Source organism: Phodopus roborovskii, unplaced genomic scaffold (genome assembly GCF_943737965.1).
Source record: "Phodopus roborovskii unplaced genomic scaffold, PHOROB, whole genome shotgun sequence".
NCBI classification, from domain to species: Eukaryota; Metazoa; Chordata; class Mammalia; order Rodentia; family Cricetidae; genus Phodopus; species Phodopus roborovskii.
The window spans coordinates 1,972,974-1,994,611 of NW_026125700.1; the positions used below are offsets into that span (position 1 = coordinate 1,972,974).

Consider the following 21,638-nt stretch of genomic DNA (forward strand, 5'->3'; position numbering starts at 1 on the left):
CCACTGCACAAACTTTTGGATGAAGGCTGAGAACTTTGAGGGCAGGTTGATACTGTGTCCATTTAGTAGAGTAATAGCAGTAGGTTTACCCCTGGGTCTTTTGAGTGCCCCAACCATGGGTTTGTGGCTGGATTTACAGTACCAGTGAGTGCAGTTTTAGCCATGTTTAACTGAGATTTCCTTGAGACACTTGTGTGTGGATGAAAAACTGGCAGCCAAGCAGATGCCATGTAGAAGCAAAGTCTAAACCATTAGCACATGAATGAGAAATGATGTGATTGTGTTAAGAGCTGTGCTGTTTCACACTGTACTGCCTGATACTTATACCTTACATGAATTAGAAGTGAAAATCAAAATTCAGGGCTCCATTTCAGTAATCACTTTTCAAGAGCTCACTTGCCAGATGTGTCCATACTGGACAGCCGAACCATAGAACATGCACATCATCAAAGAAAATTTGGGACAGTAGTATAGAGAATGAGAAAATGATTTGGGTTACTTCAAAGAAGTCTGTTTCTTTAAACTTACCTAGAGGAGGGGCCGTGTCAAAAAATAATAACAACTAATGTCCCTAGTGGACAGACTGAATGAGTGGCTTTGTAAATTTGGAATGAGGAACATCTACCCAAAGAATAGTAGGAAATATGGTTCCTGGGAGAACTGAGGGATACGTGAGGGATGCTTAAGATCTTCTTTTAATCAGATAGAAGAGATGAATACAAACAGGTAGGCTTCCATTCATTCAAATCCAGGTCAAGTGACCTGCTGAGGTGGCAGAGGACATGAGAAGGAGTTGTTCCACAGTCTGAGAATACATGAGAAGATGTGAAATAGTTATTCCAAATAGCATTAGGGAAGTAGTTAACTATGGAAAACAATTGCTTTCTGGCTAGAGGGTCCATTTGAGGTTGGTGGTCAAAGTTTTATAATGTTACCAAATCTGAATGTATATGTGTCTTAGTTTGGTTTTCTATTGCATCAATGAAACACCAAAACAAGTTTGGTGATAAAAGGGTTTATGTTTTCATGTTACTGTTTATCATCGAAGGCAGTCAAGACAGGAACTCAAACATCAGGGAAGAAACCTAGAGGCAGGAGCTGATGCAGAGGCCATGGAGTGGTGCTGCCAACTGGCTCACTCCTCCTTTACCCACTAATTAAGAAAATGCTCTACCGGCTGGCCCACAGCCAGATCTTAGGGACGCATTCTCTCAGTCGAGCTATCCTCTTCTCAGATTACTATAGTTTATGTTGAGCTGACATAAATCTGGCCAGCCCAATATGTATATGTATTTGGGTACTTATTTCATATGGTTGCGCTGGTGAAAGTACAGAGAAGACAATTAGTTGGACTTTTGTGGGTTGGAATTTAGCCAAATAGGTGTTGTGGGAGACCAGAGGTAAGGCAGTTGTGGATTTTTGCAACAGACTATGATGATGATATCTGTTTGAGAAAAGGGGAATTGAAAGCAAGAAGGGTTCCATGGCTAGAAACTGAAGAATTAATGGGCTGAGGTTGTGTGAGGTCCAAAACAATTACAGTAAAGGTAATAAGCAAGTAAATTGAGAGGAATGATAGGTCACACAGTCAGATGTTTGATTTGACGTGTGTTAGGTGGTGTTTCCATGATGAAAACTCTAGGATATTAATGAGGAAGTAAGAAAATGGTGGCTGAGTTGCATTGGGAAGCTCATTGAGTAAAGAAGTTGAAGGTGTTAGCTGGATTTTCTGTACCAGTTTTTAAACAATACTGAATAATGACAGGATTTTGAGTGGAGGTGGAATATTCTGTATCAGGCACTGTATCCTGAACTCTGAGCTTTGTGGAGAGTGGTGCTCTCATAGAGGAAGAAAGAGAAAGTGGCATCACCTACATGTGGAGTGGGGGGAGTGGAATTGGAGGGAGGGACATGGAAGGATGGAAAAGAAGGGGGGAGGACAGAGAGGAAACTGGGATGGATATGTAAAAGAAGATAGATAGATAGATAGATAGATAAATAAATAAATAAATAAATAAATAAATAAATAAATAAGAAAGAAAGAAAGAGAAAGTGGTATAGCCCAATGGATAAGCCTCAGGAGAGAGGCATTTCCTGAAAGAGGTAGAGAGGGAGTAGTCTACGGTGGTATTGCACTGCATCATGTTATGAGTATGTTTTTCCCTGGCCAGTCTGGTTTGGTCCCACCGCCGCGCCAGCCCCAAATAATACACAGAGACTCTGTATTAGATATAAATGCTGTTGGCCATTAAGCTCTGTCTTAAATATTAACCCATTTCTATTAATCTAAGTACTTCCACGTGATCTTATCTTACAGGAGAGAGGGGCTGGCATTCTACCCTGCAGTCCTCCATCTTGGATCTCCTCCCTACTACTTCCTCTCTCCTCCTTGTCTCTTAGTACCGCCTATTTTGCTTCCCTATTAGCCAATGGCGCTTTATTCATTAACCAATAAGAGAAACATATTTACAGAATGCCATCTCCTATCAGCATCATGTTTTAAACCAGGCATGATAGTACCTGTCTATAGTCTCAGCTACATGAAAAACTGAAGGAGGAAGATCACTTAAGACAGAGTTCAAAGCCAGTCAGTTTGTATTTGCCTCTGATTTTAATGTAGTTGTGTATTGGAATCCTCAGTAAGTATTTTACTTAAAACTACCAGTAGAGTCAGATGTAGTGGCAGGTGCCTAAAATTCCAGCACTTGGGAGCCTGAGGCAGGGTTGCAGGTTTGAAACCAGCCTGGGCTATGCAATGAGACATTTCTGGGCTTCCTCCCCAGATATTGTCCTGGGGTAGGGTTCACATATCAGTATGCTCTAAAAAGCACCACTACAGCTGGGGAGATGACTCAGTTTATAAAGTGCTTTCTGTGCGAGCATGGAGTTTGATCCCTAGAACCCATGTTTAAAAAATTAAAAACAAAAATAGGTGTGATGGCAAGCATGTGTATAATCCCTCACTGTGGAGGCAGAGACAGGTTGATCCCTGAGGCGCCCTGGTCAACTAGCCTATACTACCTTACAAGTCCCAGATCAATGGAAAACCCTGTGTATTTTTCAAAAAACAAAGTGTACAGCTCCTGAGACCTAACACCAGAGCTTAACCTCTAGCCTCCACTTGTATGTGCACACATGTATAGGTACATACTCATGCACACAAATAAATAAACCTCATGGGAACTACCATGAGTTACAAAGTGTTCAGGTGAAATGAAAGATACAGGCATGTTTGCTGCTCACAGAAGGCTGACAGTTGGGGTGGGGTGGAAGAAAGGAGAAGAGAAGGTTGGATCATGAAATAATTTGTTCTATTTATAAGCAATATCATAAGAGAGCATCCAATGATAATTTGTAAACGGTTTCTGGAATCTTCTGGCCATGAAATAGATCTATTTTATTTATATTTGCTAAATTCTATCTTTCAAGAATTGTGGGAAAGAGATAAAATGTTCTTGTACTAAAATTGCATCAGATAGAAATCACTTTGTTTTTCCTATTCTGACTATAATTGTCATGAGAAAGGGAGGACTCAAATCCTAATGGTTTTCCCAGTAGCTGTACATCTGCTCCTAATTGACACTTGTCTACCTGCCTTTGTTCTCCTCTGTATGGTGGATACCCCGTTAAGTATCTTATCTGAGGCACTCTTGGTTGTCTTCCTTTATCTCTATCTTCATCCTTTTTATCCTTCTGACCAGTAATTTCATTTTCAAAACAATCACTGTGTTCTATGAAGATGGAAACAATAGATAAAAAAGGAAGACAAAAACAAAACTAGATTGCCAACATAAGAAACTAGGATTTGAATTCCATTTTCTCCTTCCTTTATTATTTATAAGTGTAGAAAAGTTCTGTTCCATATCCGTTTGCTAAATGCCTTCTAGCTTGAAGTCTGCCCTCATTGTCACTAGGAGAGTAACCAATTAGCTCAGGACTTTCTCCATCCTAATAATATGAAAAGTCTTGAAGCACACATGGGAAGCCCTTAAGTCTCAGACAAACTCTGAAATGGTTGATTGTTCTCAGCTGTAGAGAGCATTGGGTAATGTATATGTGTCCTGCCTCATAACTAAGGAGAATATAGCTTTAGGAGCACAGGAAAGCAATGTATGCAATTAGCCAATTAGAATAAGAATATAAACAAATACATAGGCTTCCTCGATCATAAAATCTGAATAGTTTAGTCAGATGGTAATTTTAGAGCATTAGAAAACAGGAGAGAGTATGTTTTTTTGTGCCCTTAAAAAGACTTAAACCTGGGGCTGGAGAGACGGCTCAACGGGCTCATCTTGAGGAACTGGGTTTAATTCCCAGAACCCTCATGGTAGCTCAAAATTGTCTGGAACAACACTTCTATAAGGACTCAGCTCCTCCTCTGGTCTCCAAGGTCACTAGCCACACATGTAGTACATAGACATACATGTAAGCAAAACACTTATACATATTAAAATAAAAATAATAAGTTTTAATAAACAAAAAATCTAAGGCTTTTGTAAATTTGCTTTTAAGTATTACTATTTTTACTGTGTATAAGTGTTTTTCATGCATGTATGTTTTGTACCATGTGCGTGCTTGGTGCCTACAGAGGCCAGAAAAGAGCATCGGGTCCCCCTATAACCGGAGATACAGAACATTGTGATTTAACATGTGGGTGTTGGGAATTGAACCCAAGTCATCTGGAAAAGCATCAAGTGCCCTCAACTGCTGAGCCATTGCTCCACCCCAGTAAATTTGCTTATAATTCTTTCCCGATTCACTATTCTTGAACCAACCCACTCTTGGATTAGATTATTGTTACATTGGCAAGATTATTCAATATACTCATTTTTACTTGTGGATTTTTTCATTTGTGTTAGTGAGGTATAGGTACATCTTTTCAGAACACTTCAAGCCAGACCCGCTATTGTTAAGTTAGCTTTAAATTTAATTTACTCAGAACCTAACCATGTTACTTTCTATCTTGCCTTCGTGCTTTAGAATACCATACGATCTGGACTTGAAATGGTAGGAATTTCCAGTGTGGAGATAGGAAGAGGGTGATTGATGAATTTATCTTCTGCTAGAACTTAGAAATCCCTTCACTGACATCTGAGAGGTCGACACAAAGGAAGTTATGATTTAGTGTGCCTATTGCTAGATCAGTCTGCTCATTATCACAGCTAATCAGCGCTGTGAGTATTGTCTTCCTTTAGGATTTCCTCTCTGCTTCATCCCCTCTACCACTACAACACCAAAGCCCTTGCTGTTGGATATGTGCTCCTTATTAAGGGTCTAGAATATTTGCAATCTGGAACTCCTCCTGACCAAAAAAATTTGACAATATTATCCCAATAAAGCTAGGTATCTGTGGATTTAATTCTTTTTAAAGGTGGCTGCAAAATTCGGGTACAGGGAGACTGGACCAGAGAGCGCCACTTTGAAATTCCTGATGAAGAGCACTGTGTTAAGTTTCTCTCAGAAGTCCTTGCGGCTCAGGAAGGTAACTCAAGACTCGGCAATTTTCTTTCCACTATTTCATTGGGAGTAAAATATTGACATGCCCATTCAGAGGAATGCAGCCATTAACAAGACCCCCTGCCCCTTGAGCCCTGATAGCAGATTTTTTTCCCTTCAGGGATGAACCCAAGATAGATTAAAGGACAAGTCTACCCAGCTCTAAAAAGAAAGTCAGTGGCATGGCATGTAGTTTACTGAAGCCTGTAATGCCCTCCCTTCTGCCCCCAGATGACTCAGAGCTGTTGCTATTTCCTTAGTCTCTTCCATCCCTTTCTAGAATTGTGCTGACCATGCACTCAAGGGCTTTGAATAAATAAATAGCTTTGGGTTGTAATTTAGTGATGGTCTTCCCAGTTTATGACCTAAATCTTATCTTCCCAGCTCAGTCACAGCTTCTTGTTCCAGAACAAAAAGACTCATCTAGCTGGTACCAGAAATTAGACACTAAGGATAAACCTGCATATTCAGGTATTGAAAAGACTCCTTTATCCCTGATTGCTATGATCATTTTAGAGTCAGTAGATCCTATTAGTTCAGATTAATTGGTTGTGTGGGGTGGTTTTATTGAACCCATGGCTCTTTATAAGCCAACCAGGCAAAAAAAAAGGTTAGGAAGTATAAACTCCATAACCAGACAGCCTAGGTTCATATGTCAAGTCAGTAAAATACTGACATGAAACTTACTAATTATGTCATCGTGTTTGAGTGACTCAACAGCTCTGACCTTATGTTTCCTTCTCTACAATGTGGAAAGATTTTTAATGGTGCATACCTTATGAGGTTATTGTAATGTAAGGAAGACAATCCCTTGTCTTATTCAGGGTTCAGATCGGTATAAATTTCTATCATTACAGTTAATGTGTCAGTGCTTCTGGGATGAATAGGAGTCTTACTCTAAGTGATTACTACCCTTGTGGTACCCTCCTGTTTAGCAGCATTACTGATGAGGTCATAAGCAAACAAAAGCTTGCCTATCCTGGCTATGTTGGAGGGTCTCTGAATCTTCACTTTGACTTTGGCTCTTGTATTCCTCAGGGCTGCTTGGATTTGAGGATAATTTTTCATCTATGAATTTAGATAAAAAAATGGACACACAAAACCACCCCACAGCAATTCATCGGGAACCACCCCCTCCACCTCCTTCAATGAATAGAATGTAAGTCCTATGTTGCAACATACTCCCCACAGCTCCCCATAAGAAGCCTACATTTTCACCGGTTTTAGTTTGAATCCCTGCTTGATTCACTAGGCCTCCACGTGAAAAGGAAGCTTCAAACAAGGAACAGCCCAAAGTGACCAACACTATGCGGAAGCTATTTGTACCAAATACCCAATCTGGGCAGCGAGAGGGTCTCATCAAACATATCCTTGCAAAGCGAGAAAAAGAATATGTCAACCTCCAGTCTTTCAGGTTTGTCTGTCTTCTACTCACTATATATTTTTTATATAGTTTTTATTTAAATTTGAAACAAGCTTGTTTTACATGTCAATCCCAGTTCCCACACCCTCCCTTCCTCCCCTGTTCCCCCCAGCAATCTCCAGCCCATCCCCTTTCTGCTCCCCAGGGAGGGTAAGGCCTTCCATGGGGAGTCTTCAAAGTCTGTCATATAATTTGGAGCAGGGCCCAGGCCCTCCCCCATGTATCTAGGCTGAGGGAGTATCTCTTTATGTGGAATGGGCTCCCAAAGTCCATTCTTATACTAGGGATAAATAGTGATCCACTACCAGAGACCCCATAGACTGTCCAGTCCTCCTAACTAACACCCACATTCAGGGAATCTGGGTTGGTCCTATGCTGGTTTCCCAGCTATCAGACTGGAGTCCATGAGCTTCCTCTTGTTCAGCTCAGCAATTGCTATAACAGTATTTTAATTTGTAAAAATGTCAGCTTCATTAAAAGTCAAAGCACACTGTAAGGCAATGATCATCTGACTCAAGCTCCTGTCTCTGCTGCTCAAAACTTATATCTAAAATCATAAAGAAGCTATATTTTTAATTTCCTAACTGCTAATGATACCATGTCTACTAATATTTCTATCCACACTTAGGGGAACAAATCAAATTCACATATAATAGAAAATTGTCCTCTCACACCATCTATAAACAAGTATGCCTCATCTTGCCTGCTGAATCTTTGTCTAGCCAGTACTGAAAAAATTAAAGTCCATCATTATTACCATATATTAATTTACTGCTTTGATAAATTAACTAAAGATTCACCCAGTCCTCTTGATTAGAAGATCTACCCTGAATACTTTCCTATTAGTTTTCATTGCACCTTGGCTCGTTAACATCCCCTTTTCTGGACCCTGGTATATTGGTATAAAGGAGAGGTGATGAAGCGTGCCAAGTATCCCCAGTGTGTTATTCATGGGCATAATATGCCTTTCTAATCCAAGATTCCCGTACCACCTGCAATCCTAACATGCATCATTTCCTCGAATTCAGTCACAATGGTAGTTCCTCATATTCTACACAACACTTATATGTGAACAACTGAGTGTCACATGAGTCATCCCTTCTGCCTTCCTGCTTAGTGTACTTACTATCTGCCTCATCAGAATTTCCCAAACAGTTGTCCTCATGATCCTCAGGAAATGGGGTTTTTTTTTTTTTTTTCAGTTTAGCTATACTCCTCACAGAACAGTTGCCCATAGTAGACTTTGCCCAGCACAAAAATCCCTCTATCCCAGAGGAATATGGTATATACTCACTCGTATATGGATTTTAGACATAGAGCAAAGGATCACCAGCCTACAATCCACACCGCCAGAAAAGCTAGGAAACAAGGAGGAAACCAAGAGATTCATACAAGGTTCCTCACAGAAGGGGAAAGGGACAAGATCTCCTGAGCATATTGGGAGTGGAGGAGCAGTGAGTGGAGAGGGAGCTAGGAGACAGAGAGGGGGAGGAGAAGAAAGCATGTGGGACTAGGGAGATTGAGTCAGGGGACGAATAGATGAGAGGAAAAAAAAGAGATACCATAATAGAGGGAGCCATTATAGGTTTCAAGAGCAAACTGACTCTAGAGAAATGTCCAGAGACCTACAAGACTGACCCCAACTAACAATTTGAGCAACAGTGGAGAGGCTACCTGATATGCCCTTCCCTGATATTGAGATTGATGACTAACTTATATGTCATTCTAGAGACCTCATCTAGTAGCTGATGGAAACAGAAGCAGACACCCACAGCTAACACTGAGCTGAACTCTTGGAATCCAGATGCAGAGAGGGAGGAGTGATAAGAAACTGGGAACAAGATCAGGCTACAGAAACACATAGAGACAGCTGACCTGAACAGGGAGGTGCTAATGGACCCCCCCCCAGACTGATAGGTGGGAAACCAGCACAGGGCCAACTCAGACTCCCTGAACATGGGTCTCAGTTAGAAGGCCTGGGCTGTCTAAGGGACCTCTGACAGTGGAACGAGGATGAATCCCTGGTGCACAAAAGGACTTTGGGAGCACATTCCCCTTGAAGGGATAGGATACTCCCTTAGCCTAGAGGCAGGAGGGAGGGCCTAGTCCCTACTCCAAATGACTTGACAGATTATGTTGATCCCTCCTGGAAGTCATCACCCTACATGTGGAGTGGGGGGAGGAATAGGATGGGAGGGGGATCCGGTGACATGGGAGGGAGGGAGAGAGGAAGGGAGAGGGAACTGGGATTGATATGTAAAATAAGAAAAACAAAAAGAAAAAAGATACCTCTTTCCCTTCCTAACCTAAAGCTCTCCCTTAATGAATTTAGATGGTGTTTAATTGAGTGGAAATTTGGCAAAACAGTTAAGTGTGTTTGCTTGAAATGCCAACCTAGTTCCTTTTTGTTGATTCACTTGATGTAAGATATAGGGAAAATAAACCAATGCCTTTGTATTCTACAACCAAAATTTTTTCTTATGCATCTGGCAAAATACTTTGAAGAGTTATGGTAATCAGTATACCCTTTCATAGATATATTGAAAGCAGTATTGTTTTTTCATACTTTATCTTTGTTTTCCAATTAATTTTTTGTTGTACTGTATTAGATTTTTTGTTGGAACTTGGAATGTGAATGGACAGTCTCCAGATAGCAGCTTAGAACCTTGGCTGAACTGTGATCCAAATCCTCCTGATATTTACTGCATTGGGTAAAAACCACTTCAGGACCTTCCTTTTCTTATATTTGGTATTAATGTAACATGACTTTGGCCTCTCTCTCTCTCTTTCTCTCGCTCTCTCTCTCGCTCTCTCTCGCTCTCTCTCTCGCTCTCTCTCTCGCTCTCTCGCTCTCTCTCGCTCTCTCGCTCTCTCTCTCGCTCTCTCGCTCTCTCGCTCTCTCTCTCGCTCTCTCTCTCGCTCTCGCTCTCTCTCTCGCTCTCTCTCTCTCGCTCTCTCTCGCTCTCTCTCGCTCTCTCTCTCTCACACACACACACATTTGTGTATGTCTTTGCGGATGTAAATGTGTTAGTGTGTACATGTGAGCAGCAAGTCATCAGGTGTCTTCCACACTCACTCTCCACCTCATTTTCTTGCCCTTTTTCTTTACCTTATTTCATTCATGTATATAATGACTTTTAGTTGTTTTCATCCCCTATTACCTTCCCTCTCTCCTGCTGAAACCTTTCTTCCTAACAAGTTTCCCTCCTATATTCACGTCTACTTTATATACATAACCCATTGCATTTAGTTGAAGTTTCTTGTGTGAGTATGAATTTATTTACTGGCACATGAGCAACATCCGTGACTATACCACTAAAGATAGTGTCAACCTTTCTACCAACAATCATTAACTACCCATTGTCCCTCACAGAGGTGTAGAACCTCGTGTACCCCTCCCCTATCCATAATGAAATGTTGATGGGCCCAATCTTATACAGGCCTCATACAGATAACCACAGCTGTAGTGAGTTCAAGGAGAGCAATGACTAGGGCATCCAGAAAGATGTCTTTTGCTGTACATGTCCCCATCTTCTAGTTCTTACATTCTTTCCATATCCTATTTCCCATGTTTCCTGAGACTTGGGATATGTGATATAACTGTCCCATAGTGACAGAACACTCCACCATCACTAATTCTCAGCATTTTGGCCAGTTATGAGTTCTACATTAACTGCCACCCACTTCTATGATAAAGCCTTATCTGCTTTTTTTTTTAAGTTGAGACAGGGTCTCTCCACTGAACCATGAGTTTGCCTAGAGATCCTCTGTCTTGTTGGGATTGCAGACATATGCCTACACACCCAGATTTTTTTATCTTGGATGCTGAGAATTGACCTTATGTCCTCACACTTGTACAGCAAACACTTTACTGACTTGACTGATCCATTTCCCCAGCCTTGATCTTCCTATATTTCTAAAACTTGTTTGATTAAAAACTTGATGTGGACTATATGTGAGGGTTACTTTGTGGGTCAAAATAAAAGAAAATGAATGAAACACAAAGGAAACTACTTATCCTAGAAACAAATGAGATCAATTCTCATAGTGATTTTTCAAAGGTTGTAAAAGAAAAGTTTCACTATAATCCCTATGAGGGTTTTGATTGTTGTTGTTTAGATTTTGTATAACCTATGAATATAATGGTGGGGATTCTTTATAAAAACCACATATCTTTTATAAAATTTATCTTGAATGTTTTTGCCTTTACTCTAATGTTTCAGCAAATGGGAAAGGAGATAGCAAAAAAAAAACTTGTGGGCTGTGTATCACTCCTGCATCCATTTTTCCTCTCAGATTCCAAGAGCTGGATTTGAGCACAGAAGCCTTTTTCTACTTTGAGTCTGTAAAAGAGCAAGAATGGTCCATGGCAGTGGAAAGGGGTCTGCCTTCAAAGGCCAAGTACAAAAAAGTAAGCTGCAATGGATTTTCTTTTTCATATATAACTAAGTAAACCTCACTGGGAGTTATTCCATTATCTGAGCCTGTTCCCAAAAGGTTCGTTAAATAATTGAATTCTTCCCCATATGAAATACTGTGCCATATGAGACTAATCTGCCATAGTTACTTCTGGTGGGGGGAAGCATAAGCTTTCTGTTCATAATTTTTATCACTTAGGTAGCTTTTAGAAGACCATTTGTTGTTTTTACATTAATAATTAATTCAAAATAATTACATATAAGCTAACTGATCTGTATGTGTAATGAAAGTTTGTCTTTCAACATGGCCAGAATTAAATGCCTACAAGAAAAGCAGAATGAAGCTTATGGGTGCATAAAGTATGCTTTATGTTCAGAACAAGAATAGCAGCACTGTGGGATTTAAACAAATTCTAGACTTCTTTGTAGCTAAAGAATAAAGTTGAGGTGCTGGAAAGATGTCTCAACAGTTAACAGCACTGGCTGTTCTTCCAGAGGACCTGGGTTCAATTCCCAGCATCCACATGGCAGTTCATAATTGTCTCTAACTCCAAGATCTGATACCCTCATGCAGGCAAACCACAAATACACATAAAATCTAAATAAATAGTTTTTATAAAAGGTGTGTGCCACAACACCCAGCTATTTATTTTTTTAAAAAATAAAAATAATAAATTTAACTTTAGCAAGGTAGTCCAATTTGTTAATCTTTAGAAGATACCTGATAGAGGCATTTAGCTACTAGGAGAGTTATTTTCATTTTAAGGTGACTATTCTAATCTCAGAAGGAGTAATCTAATGTTCTATGCTTTTGAACAGTGTATGTAGGTGAAGATGTTACAGCTCTCTAGCTCAAGTTTTGACCAAAAATAATCAAAATTCAAAGGATCACTATTTGTAGATTTAAATATCTTAGACAATGAGAAATAAGAGTCTAGAAACGAGAAGGAAGAGGAGCTAGCATGGATAATGGCTTGTTCTTTACCATTTGAACTTTTAATGTACTCTCCATAGGCTACAAAGTAATTTAAAAAGAGAGCTAACACTGGGGTATGGGTTAGTGATAGAGTACCTGCATAGCACGCTCAAGGTCCTTTATTTGATCCTTAGCACTGACAAATAGAAGCAGAGAGAGAGAAACAAACTCATGCATTGTTCTCAAAGATTCTGACTTTTATAATCAAATCGAGACTAGAGCTTCCACAGAGAACCTTGGTTTCCAATTTATGGAGTCCAGTAGGAAATTAGAGGCACAGATCCAGATTTGGACATGTTTGTTGGTCATTCCAGGGAGGTAGCTATGTTGCAGAGAGTGATGCTCATATTAGTTTGTAACTCCCTGGAACTCATAGGTTCAACTAGTCCGCCTTGTGGGGATGATGCTTCTTATATTTGCCAGAAAAGATCAGTGTCGGTATATCCGTGATGTTGCTACAGAAACAGTTGGAACTGGAATCATGGGGAAAATGGTGAGTTCCTTTGGCAATTAATTTGATTACTGTTTATCTCTATGTGAAACTCGATTACACCTTGTGTTCCCTAACTTTATAATTACTTTGGCTAACAGGGAAACAAAGGTGGAGTGGCTGTGAGATTTGTATTTCATAACACCACTTTCTGCATTGTCAATTCCCACCTGGCTGCCCACGTGGAAGAGTTTGAAAGAAGGAATCAGGATTATAAAGACATCTGTGCAAGAATGAGTTTTACGGTCCCCAATCAGGCTCTCCCACAATTGAACATCATGAAGCATGAGTAAGTGCTTTCCTCGCTGTGGCCTTTGAATAGAGAGTTAACAGTGATTAAATAAGGGTGAGAAACTATGGTACTGTGAAGAGTGAGGGATTTCAGCCACAAAGAAGAGAATGTTACTTAGAAATAGCAGATTCACTGAGGCAGAGAAATTAGGTTTGGCATTGGGGGGGGAAAGAGTTTGTCACTTCTAAAATAATGCTGAAGGCTCCTGCATGTTAGAGTCATTTTTTAAAATGAAATAGAAATGTTCACTGTAAGTGTGATAATAAAAGATAAAATGAATAAACATGGCTTAAAACCCTCTTCTCCCCAGCCAGTCCTCTCTCCAAAGGAGACCATCTTTAACATTTGAGTGTAGACCTTTCTAGAGTTGCACTGTATAATATGATAGCCAGCATTTGGCTTTTGGTATTTGAAAGTCATTAGTCAAACTGAGAGGTCGGTAAGCAAAGGCTATATTAGATTTTGAAGATTGCTTGGGGGAAATGTGGGCTACCTTAATTTGCAAAATATTAATGACACATTAATGATCTGGATATATTGGGTAAAATAAAAGTTGTTATTTTTACTTTTATATTTTAAGTGCAGCTACTAGGGAACTTAAAGGCTGTGGAGGCATGCATCATTTCACTGAGCAGTCTCTTCTAGACTTCTCTCCATACATATATGGAGACACATACTTGTTGTATGAGAACATATTGTCCTATTTATCTTTCCAATATTGTGTCTGCAGATCTCCATTATTCTTTTTAATGGTTGTGATTATTAGAAACAGGGTGGCAGTGATAGGCTTGCAAAGAATGGGATTTCATAAGGACAGGAGCAGAAATCCATTGAGGAGTGGGTTAGGTGCTGATAGAAAATAATCAGGTGTAAAGAAATGAATTGGTCTTTGAAATTCCGAGAGGGTGATTTGGAAGAAATAGTGTGAGATGAGAATTATAGTAAATCAAGAGATAATTTAGGATTATTAGAAGCAGTGAATATTAGGAAAATTAAGGAAAGAAGAGGGAAAGATAGTGATATTTCAATGTCTCCATTATTGTCTCAACAGTTAGGATCATATATAATTCTGTTTCACAGTGACAAAGTCAAGGCCTCAAAATTTATGATCACGAAGTCCCCAGTAATTCCATAAATTTATTTTCCAAGAGTCCAAACTTTCCTGTTGCCTTTGAGAACTTGAGGTGACTCCAAAGGGACCCATTTTGAAGGTCCCATTTCAGGGTCTTCTCAGCATGTCTCAAGTCCTGGTGTTGTGCAGTGATTGAGGACTAAGGTGCCAGTTTTCTTCTTTCCTGGAACTGGAACTTCAGATCATAAACAGATACAGCGAAGTTGGCTACACTGGAGAGACGGACTTAATTTTCCTAGTGGACTCTGTCAGTCCTTTCCAGGGTCCAAGCTATAACACAGCGCCTACAAAACCAAAGGGCTCTGGGAGGCAAAAAGCATCAAGATTCTCTTGGCGTAGAGACCTGGCAGGCAGCCAGACAAAATTTTGAAGCTAATCCAGCAAATAAACTGCATGCTTCTCAGTCCATTAACTCCTTGGCTTCCAAATCCCATATGTATATTGTATTGACCCATTTTCATTCAGTTTTATGTGGTGTGCTATTTTTGCAGTTATTTTATAATCTATTGTCTTTCTCGGGTATTGTCAGTACCTTCCCTCTAAAGAATTAATTACAGCTTTAAACCCCTTGACAGTGATAAATAGATCCTTATAAGTAGTCTACCCATTTTTTTTCTCTCTGTTCACCTCTGATTGACTTTAATGTTAATTACTGCTATTCTAATCTATTTCTTGATCCTCAGTGTTGTCATTTGGTTGGGAGACTTGAACTACAGACTTTGCATGCCCGATGCCAATGAGGTGAAAAGTCTTATTAATAAAAATGATCTTCAGAAGCTCTTGAAATTCGACCAGGTAAATGAATTTTTGGTGACAGATAATGTGGAGATTATGAGATAGAAACGTGGTAGGCATGGCTTATGTTAGTAAAAGATGGCAAGTTCATACTGTCTTGTAAGATATTGTGGCTGGGGATATATAGATTTGGAGTGCCTTAGGTGCTAAGATTCAAAAGAGATAATGTTGGTGACAAAAAGCCAATATAAATTCATTTAGCAAGTTGTTATCAAGTAGAGATTTTAGAGATTTATATACATGGGCTGCAGAAGGGGTGAGGTTAATTGGAGAATACTTCCTAGAGGAAATGGCCTTCTGCTGTGTTGATGTGGTTTAGTAGATGGAACAGGGAAAATTGTTCTCTGGTTATTTGACAGGCTGAGCAACAGCTTTGGTGGTAAAAGAGAGGGGGGGGGTCCTATGAAAGAAACTGAGAAACTAATAAAAGAAGTTTGTTTGAGATGAATAGCATAAGTTATAGCCTAATAGGAACTGATTGATAAGTTTGTGCTTACTGGTATTTAGTTGTTGATGTTATAACCAGTGGAAAGGACTGGGAAGGTGACTCAGTGGATAAAATGTTTGTTGCATTAGCATCAGGACTTCAATTAGTATCCTCAGCACCCATGTAAAAGCCAGGAACAGTAACATGTATCTGTAACCCCCACTCTGGGGAAGACAGGTGTGTCCCAAGGGCTTACTGGCCAATCAGCCTAGTCCAAACTGAGCTCCTTATTCAATTAGAGGCCCTGTCCCAAAATAGAAGGTAGAGAAGTGATTGAAAAAAACATCCTTATATCACCCTCTGACCACTGCACTTTACCACATGGATGCCCACCCACATATAAACAAACAAGAACAACCTTGTGGGAAAATTATTGATTATGTAGTGCTAATACAAAACCTGATATTCAATAAACCAGTCTCTATGAATATAAGCCACTATGTTGGTGTGTAAACCTGGTAAATAAGTTGAAATTTTATTTTCATACTATATTTTTTTCTTTTTGAGCTACAGTATCACTATAAAACCTATCCTAACCTGAAATGATTAGTATAGCCCAGGGATGACCTTGAACTTAAGATCCTCCTGCCTCTACCTCCTAAGTGCGGGTATTACAGGCGTGTACCGACACACCTCGAACATAAGAATAAATTTTGGAATATAGGTACTGGACAATAAAAATGAATGCTCGTTCATGTCATTTCATATTTGATTAATGTGTATTAATTACAGACAGTCATTGGGTTTATTGTGATGTGTCAGCATGTAAAGTTAGACCAGCATCTGGGATCTGGGGATGTAGCTCAGTGGTAGAACACTTGCCTAATCTATGTTATGCTGTGAGTACAATCTACAGCACTATAACAATCACCCTGGTTATTTTCATGTGACCTCCCCTCATATCCCACTTTCTGATTATCACTATTCTACTATTGGGTTGACTACTTAGCCTTCATGTCTGAGAGCTAAAATGTAACATTTGTCTTTCCGTGTCTGGTTTATTTCATTTAACACTAATTATGTCTAGCCCCATCCATTTTGCTGCAAATGACAGCATTTCATTTATTATGCCTGAATAATAATATCTGTGCCATGTTTCCTTCATTTAGTCAGTATTAACAGGTATTTTTCTTGGTTCCCTATATTTGACTGTTATGAAAATGCCACAGTAAATATATGTGTACATATCTCTTTAGTATGCTGATTTCACTTCCTTTGATTATATACCCAGAACACCATGGTACAGGAAGAAAATTAAATGCTTCTTAATGAGGAAAGACAAAATTTTAGCTTGATTCAAATGTCTTTAAATCCTTATGACAGCCTTTTGCCCTTTTGACACAGTAAAAATTCAGGTGTTTGCAGCATGATGGTTTTTATAGTGAGTCTTTCATGGCTATCTAGCTTTACACCAAAGTTGAATGGCTATTTTGTTTGTATTTGTTCCTCTTTCTTATCTCCAGAAAGGATACAGTTGGGATAAATGTTGAGTCTCATGTAACTTTGGTAAAATAACTGAGTGAGGATAACTTTTACAACACTGGATTATGGGGCAGGAGAAATGAGTTCTTGCCTTGCAAGCATGAGGACCTGAATTTGGATCCTGACATCCACAGAAAAAGCCAAGCGTGGTCACATGCACCTGTAACCCCAGAATTAGCAGGTGGTGGTGGAGACAGGAGGATCATTGTGTATATATGTATGTGAGCATGGGTTGGTGCATGTGCGTGGAGGCTAGAAGAAAGCCGTGGGATCCCTTGGAGCTAAAGTTGTAGATAGTTGTGAGCCATCCAACAAATTTGGGTCCTCTGAAAGAGCACTTGACCACTGGGCCATGTCTATAGCCCTGACTCACCCACTTTTTTTTTTTTTTCAAAAAAGGAAACATTAAGTAGTCACTGAAATTGGTTTCAGAAATTATCCTTTCAAGGTTTCTGTGGGTTTGTTGTTGTTGTTGTTGTAATTATTATTACTCTAGGTAGTGCCTGCCCGGTTCTAAGCAATGTAGGATTATTCAGAGTCCTCGATTCCACAATTTTATCCTGGCCACAATTGACAATAAAATGGCAATGTGCTAATAAGAAGTGTTAGAAGGTGAGTTCCGATGCTATGGCAATGTTGACCTTGAATAAAAAGGATAGGCAATCTTATCTGTATCTTTGCACAGTTGAAAAGGCCGTGGAACTGGATACTTAGAAAGGGAACAGTGGCCAGTCAGCCTGATTATCACCTCTGTTAATGTGGTGTTACTGTGCTTATGTGGTATTTCTTTCTGTCTGTAGTTAAACATTCAGCGCACACAGAAAAAAGCCTTTGTGGATTTCAATGAAGGGGAAATCAAGTTTATTCCCACTTACAAGTATGATTCTAAAACTGACAGATGGGATTCCAGGTAAAGTGATAAGAACCTTCTCACAGAAAAGGTTAAGACTTGATCTTTTCTGTGTCCTTCCATGTCCCTCCTGACATGGTAGGACTTTCTTTATATCATTCCGTATGCAGAGAGGGAAATCTAATGGTTCAGTGTTATTACAGAAGAGTGTTTCAAACTGAGCTTATATTATTAATTATAGTATTAATTAGATGTCAGGGCTGGTAACACTTTATGAACTCTGCCTCTGGTACCCTGTTTCTGTCACCTCTTCAAAGTGCTGTAGATTTTTGCCTTCCTAGTCATACTCTTTTTTTTCTTACCTAATGCTCTTAGCCTCCTCCCCCAAACTACTACTCTGCTACTTAACTTTGGATACCAGGAGGTGAGAACAAAGAATCGTAAGCAATTCTTCTAGCATAGTCATTCTTGGTCTTGAGAACGCATTAGAATCCATTGATAAGGGCCTGGAGAGTTTGCTCGATGGCAGCATACTTGGTGCTCTTGCCGAGGACCCAAGTTCAATAACTCTAGCTGCAAAGGATCTGACACCCTCTTTGAAGACACCTGCACATATATACACATAAATGAAAAAACTAGGTCGTAATCCATTGGTGACCTCTTAGAAATCCTCATGTCTGAACCCCCAGCTGTTGTTGGAAAAAAGAGGACTTTACTCCTTGCAGTCTCTGTGATTTCCTCATTTCCCCAGCAAAGTAGCCCTGTCAATAAATCTCTTAACTGCTTCTCCCCTTCATACTGTTTCTTTCTTTTTTCTTGTTTCCTGGGTAGTTCAGAATCTTGAAAGACAAAAGGAGCCATGGCCATACTCATCTGCTTCAGACTCTGAGAGCATTGAATGGGGTGCTGGGGGTGGGGTTGAGAGTCCTGTGTTCCCAGGGAGTGAATCAACAATTGAAAAGGGACACCAAGGGACCTCTTTTACTTTGATTTGTTTGTGCCACATGACATTAAGCTCCAGAGCTACTGATCAGGAATATTTGAGTCACCTACTGGATCAAGCATGCAAGGCTTTTCTTATTTTAATGAATGATGAACACGATTTTCTTGCCCTGGATATTCTGTGGACTATTCTAGTCTCAGGCTTGCATGCATGCATGTTAGTTCATCTCTATCAAAGAAGCTACATGTGTCCACCAAAGTCCAGGTTTCAAAGAGAAATAGTTGTCTATTATGAAGTATTATTGCAGTTAGGTGGAGCAAAGGAAGAGAAAATATTCAGAATGGGACCCAGACCTGAGAAGACTAGTTTAAGAAGATGCTGTTCCATCTGTCCTTGTGGTGATATTGTTTAAGATATAGACCTAAATTTAGGGAAACCATCCATTCACTGGTTAATACTAGAAACATACTTTGTACCAGGCAGTAGTACTAGGAGTTCAGTGGCTGACAAGCAGACAGGCCATTATCAGTGCTTGTAGTGTGGAAAAGAAGGTGTTGGGGTCCTCCAGGAAGGAGAAGTACATGCCTCAAATATAAAAAGAGGCCTAATGTGATTCTAAACCAATGTGTGTTACTACATTCTAGTATGGTATGCTCTGTTTGTGACTCATTCCCTTTATTTACAGTGGAAAATGCCGAGTTCCAGCCTGGTGTGACCGAATTCTTTGGAGAGGAATAAATATTAATCAGCTTCATTACCGAAGTCACATGGAGCTCAAAACTAGTGACCACAAGCCTGTTAGCGCCCTGTTCAACATTGGGGTAAATAGTTGATTACTCATTCATTTGTTTATGTGTTAAGTAGCTATTTCCCAAACATTATGTAGATATAGAGTGGGTTCGTAATCCAGCATGCCACAAATGTTCTCTAAACAAGTAATCATTTGCAGGGTTGAGTGGCTAGCACCCCATCAACCCTCCTAAACTCTATCCTTAGATCTCTTCATGGTTCAGTCTTTTTACTGATTTACAGGTACTTTATGCCATGTAGGCCGCTAGGACCAGATCTACTCATTAAGAGATAGATCCTGTATAGTAAAGTAGCATCTTCCTCTCCTCAAACAGAATAGGTATTATATTGTTTTGTACTTGGTTGCATTCTTGGCTGAATTTATAACCAGTTATTTAATGTTTTGCCTCTATTGTGAATGCATTTCTCCCTTTTTTTAAAGCTGTTGTTGTAAGCGTGCAAATTATTTCATAAGCTTGCTGATTTATATCTTGATAATTTCTTGTAGATTTTCTGCATATGTGGTCTTGTAACCTGTCAGGATGTAACTAGTGTGATTCTCACTAGAATGAACTGGGTACTATACTACTTGGTTTTGCATTCCAAGTCAACCACTTTGTAATGGTGGAGACTATGGGCAATTTATTTGACATCCTTATATGTCAGTCTACTCTACAAAATATGCTGGTAATGAGACCTACTCATAAGGGTTAATGAGTTCAAATATGCAAAAGGCATAGTGGGACAGATTATTTTAGTTTATGTCATTTTCAGGGACTGCTGACTTAGGTGTTACCCATGTGTCCTATGGTGACTCTTACCCTGAGTCCTCTTTTATTGATGATTTATTTGTTATTATTTTATATGCACTGGTGTATTGTATGTGTGTGTGAGGGTATCAGATCCCCTGGAACTGGAGTTATAGACAGTTTTTAGCTGTCATGTGGGTGATAGGAATTGAACTTGGGTCCTCTGGAAGAGCAGCCAGTGTTTGTGATCCCTGAACCATCTCTCTGTCCTCACCCCCACCCCAAGTCCTCATTTAAAGAAGAATGACTTGAAGGCATTTCTGTATCCTCTCCTCTGCTAAAGGCTATTGAACCATCCATACAGGATCCTTGGGCTCTCCAGCCATGTTGGCTTTGGCCATTTCCCACCAACTGGCTTTGGTGGCCAGTTGTGGGAGGTGCAGCTCACCAAACTTTCCTGTTAAGACACTGTCTGACCTTGTGCCCTCTGACTACATTCAAAACAATTTCAAGGAGGTCTCTCTGTTAGGATTCAGACATTCAGAATCACCCATGTGTGGCCAGACCATACAGGTACATACATGTTTCAGCCCTTTTCCATAATTGGTTTGTTGGAATAAAACATCCTTAACTGAAACCCCTTGTAATACAGCAGCTATAGCTAACCCTTGAGTGTATGAGAGTCCAAAATACGAATAAATTCTCATATAATCAGACATATCTGCTTCCTTTCTAAAAGGTCCTAAAGTAGTTTCCAACTGGCTGCATTAATTATCAGTGGCCATAGCAGCAGCCCCCAAGGCTGCTGGCTTTGAGGCTCAGCCTTCCTTCCAGGGACCAGGGGACCCAGTGGACTCTGCTCACCTTTGTCCTCTGTGCCTGGGTGGGCCCACTGCAGGTCATCTGTGACTGTGGCTGCTTGCAAAGTTAACTCTTGTAGCAGTTCCAAGACCAGGGCACCCAGAGGTCCTGCTGACCTAGAGTGCATGACAGTAGCACCTTTGCTTCCCCGAGCCCCAGTGCAGCTGTGAGACACATGCAGCAGTGACTTATACAACGAGGAGGGTTACTTACAGAATTTAAAAAGTCTAAAGAGGTCTATACTTGCTTCTGCTTTACTCTAGTTCTCCTGGATCTTAAAATATAGCCAAGTAAATATACAATCATCTGACTGATACTTTTCTGTCTCATATGTGCAATTATATACATTTTTACTGCATTTCACTTCACTTTTATCCGAGCATTCACTTCCCACTTCTCACCTGTGGTGTCCATTTGCTGCATCCATCACTCTGTCGCCTGTGCTCAGGCCCATG

The 21,638-nt window shown here is 40.0% G+C and overlaps 1 protein-coding gene across 2 annotated transcripts in view; it reads left to right on the plus strand.

Moving 5' to 3' along the window:
- Ocrl (OCRL inositol polyphosphate-5-phosphatase) overlaps positions 1–21,638 on the plus strand; it is a 486,659-nt gene that overhangs the window by 446,367 nt on the left and 18,654 nt on the right. For both annotated transcript variants that reach the window (XM_051178474.1, XM_051178473.1), the window contains exons 4-14: positions 5,372–5,482; positions 5,881–5,967; positions 6,535–6,655; positions 6,749–6,910; positions 9,529–9,630; positions 11,216–11,330; positions 12,690–12,806; positions 12,905–13,092; positions 14,911–15,022; positions 17,792–17,901; positions 19,470–19,605. In XM_051178474.1, coding sequence (XP_051034431.1) covers positions 6,567–6,655; positions 6,749–6,910; positions 9,529–9,630; positions 11,216–11,330; positions 12,690–12,806; positions 12,905–13,092; positions 14,911–15,022; positions 17,792–17,901; positions 19,470–19,605 — 1,131 coding nt within the window. In that variant the 5' untranslated portion in view covers positions 5,372–5,482; positions 5,881–5,967; positions 6,535–6,566. The remainder of the gene's footprint in view (positions 1–5,371; positions 5,483–5,880; positions 5,968–6,534; positions 6,656–6,748; positions 6,911–9,528; positions 9,631–11,215; positions 11,331–12,689; positions 12,807–12,904; positions 13,093–14,910; positions 15,023–17,791; positions 17,902–19,469; positions 19,606–21,638) is intronic.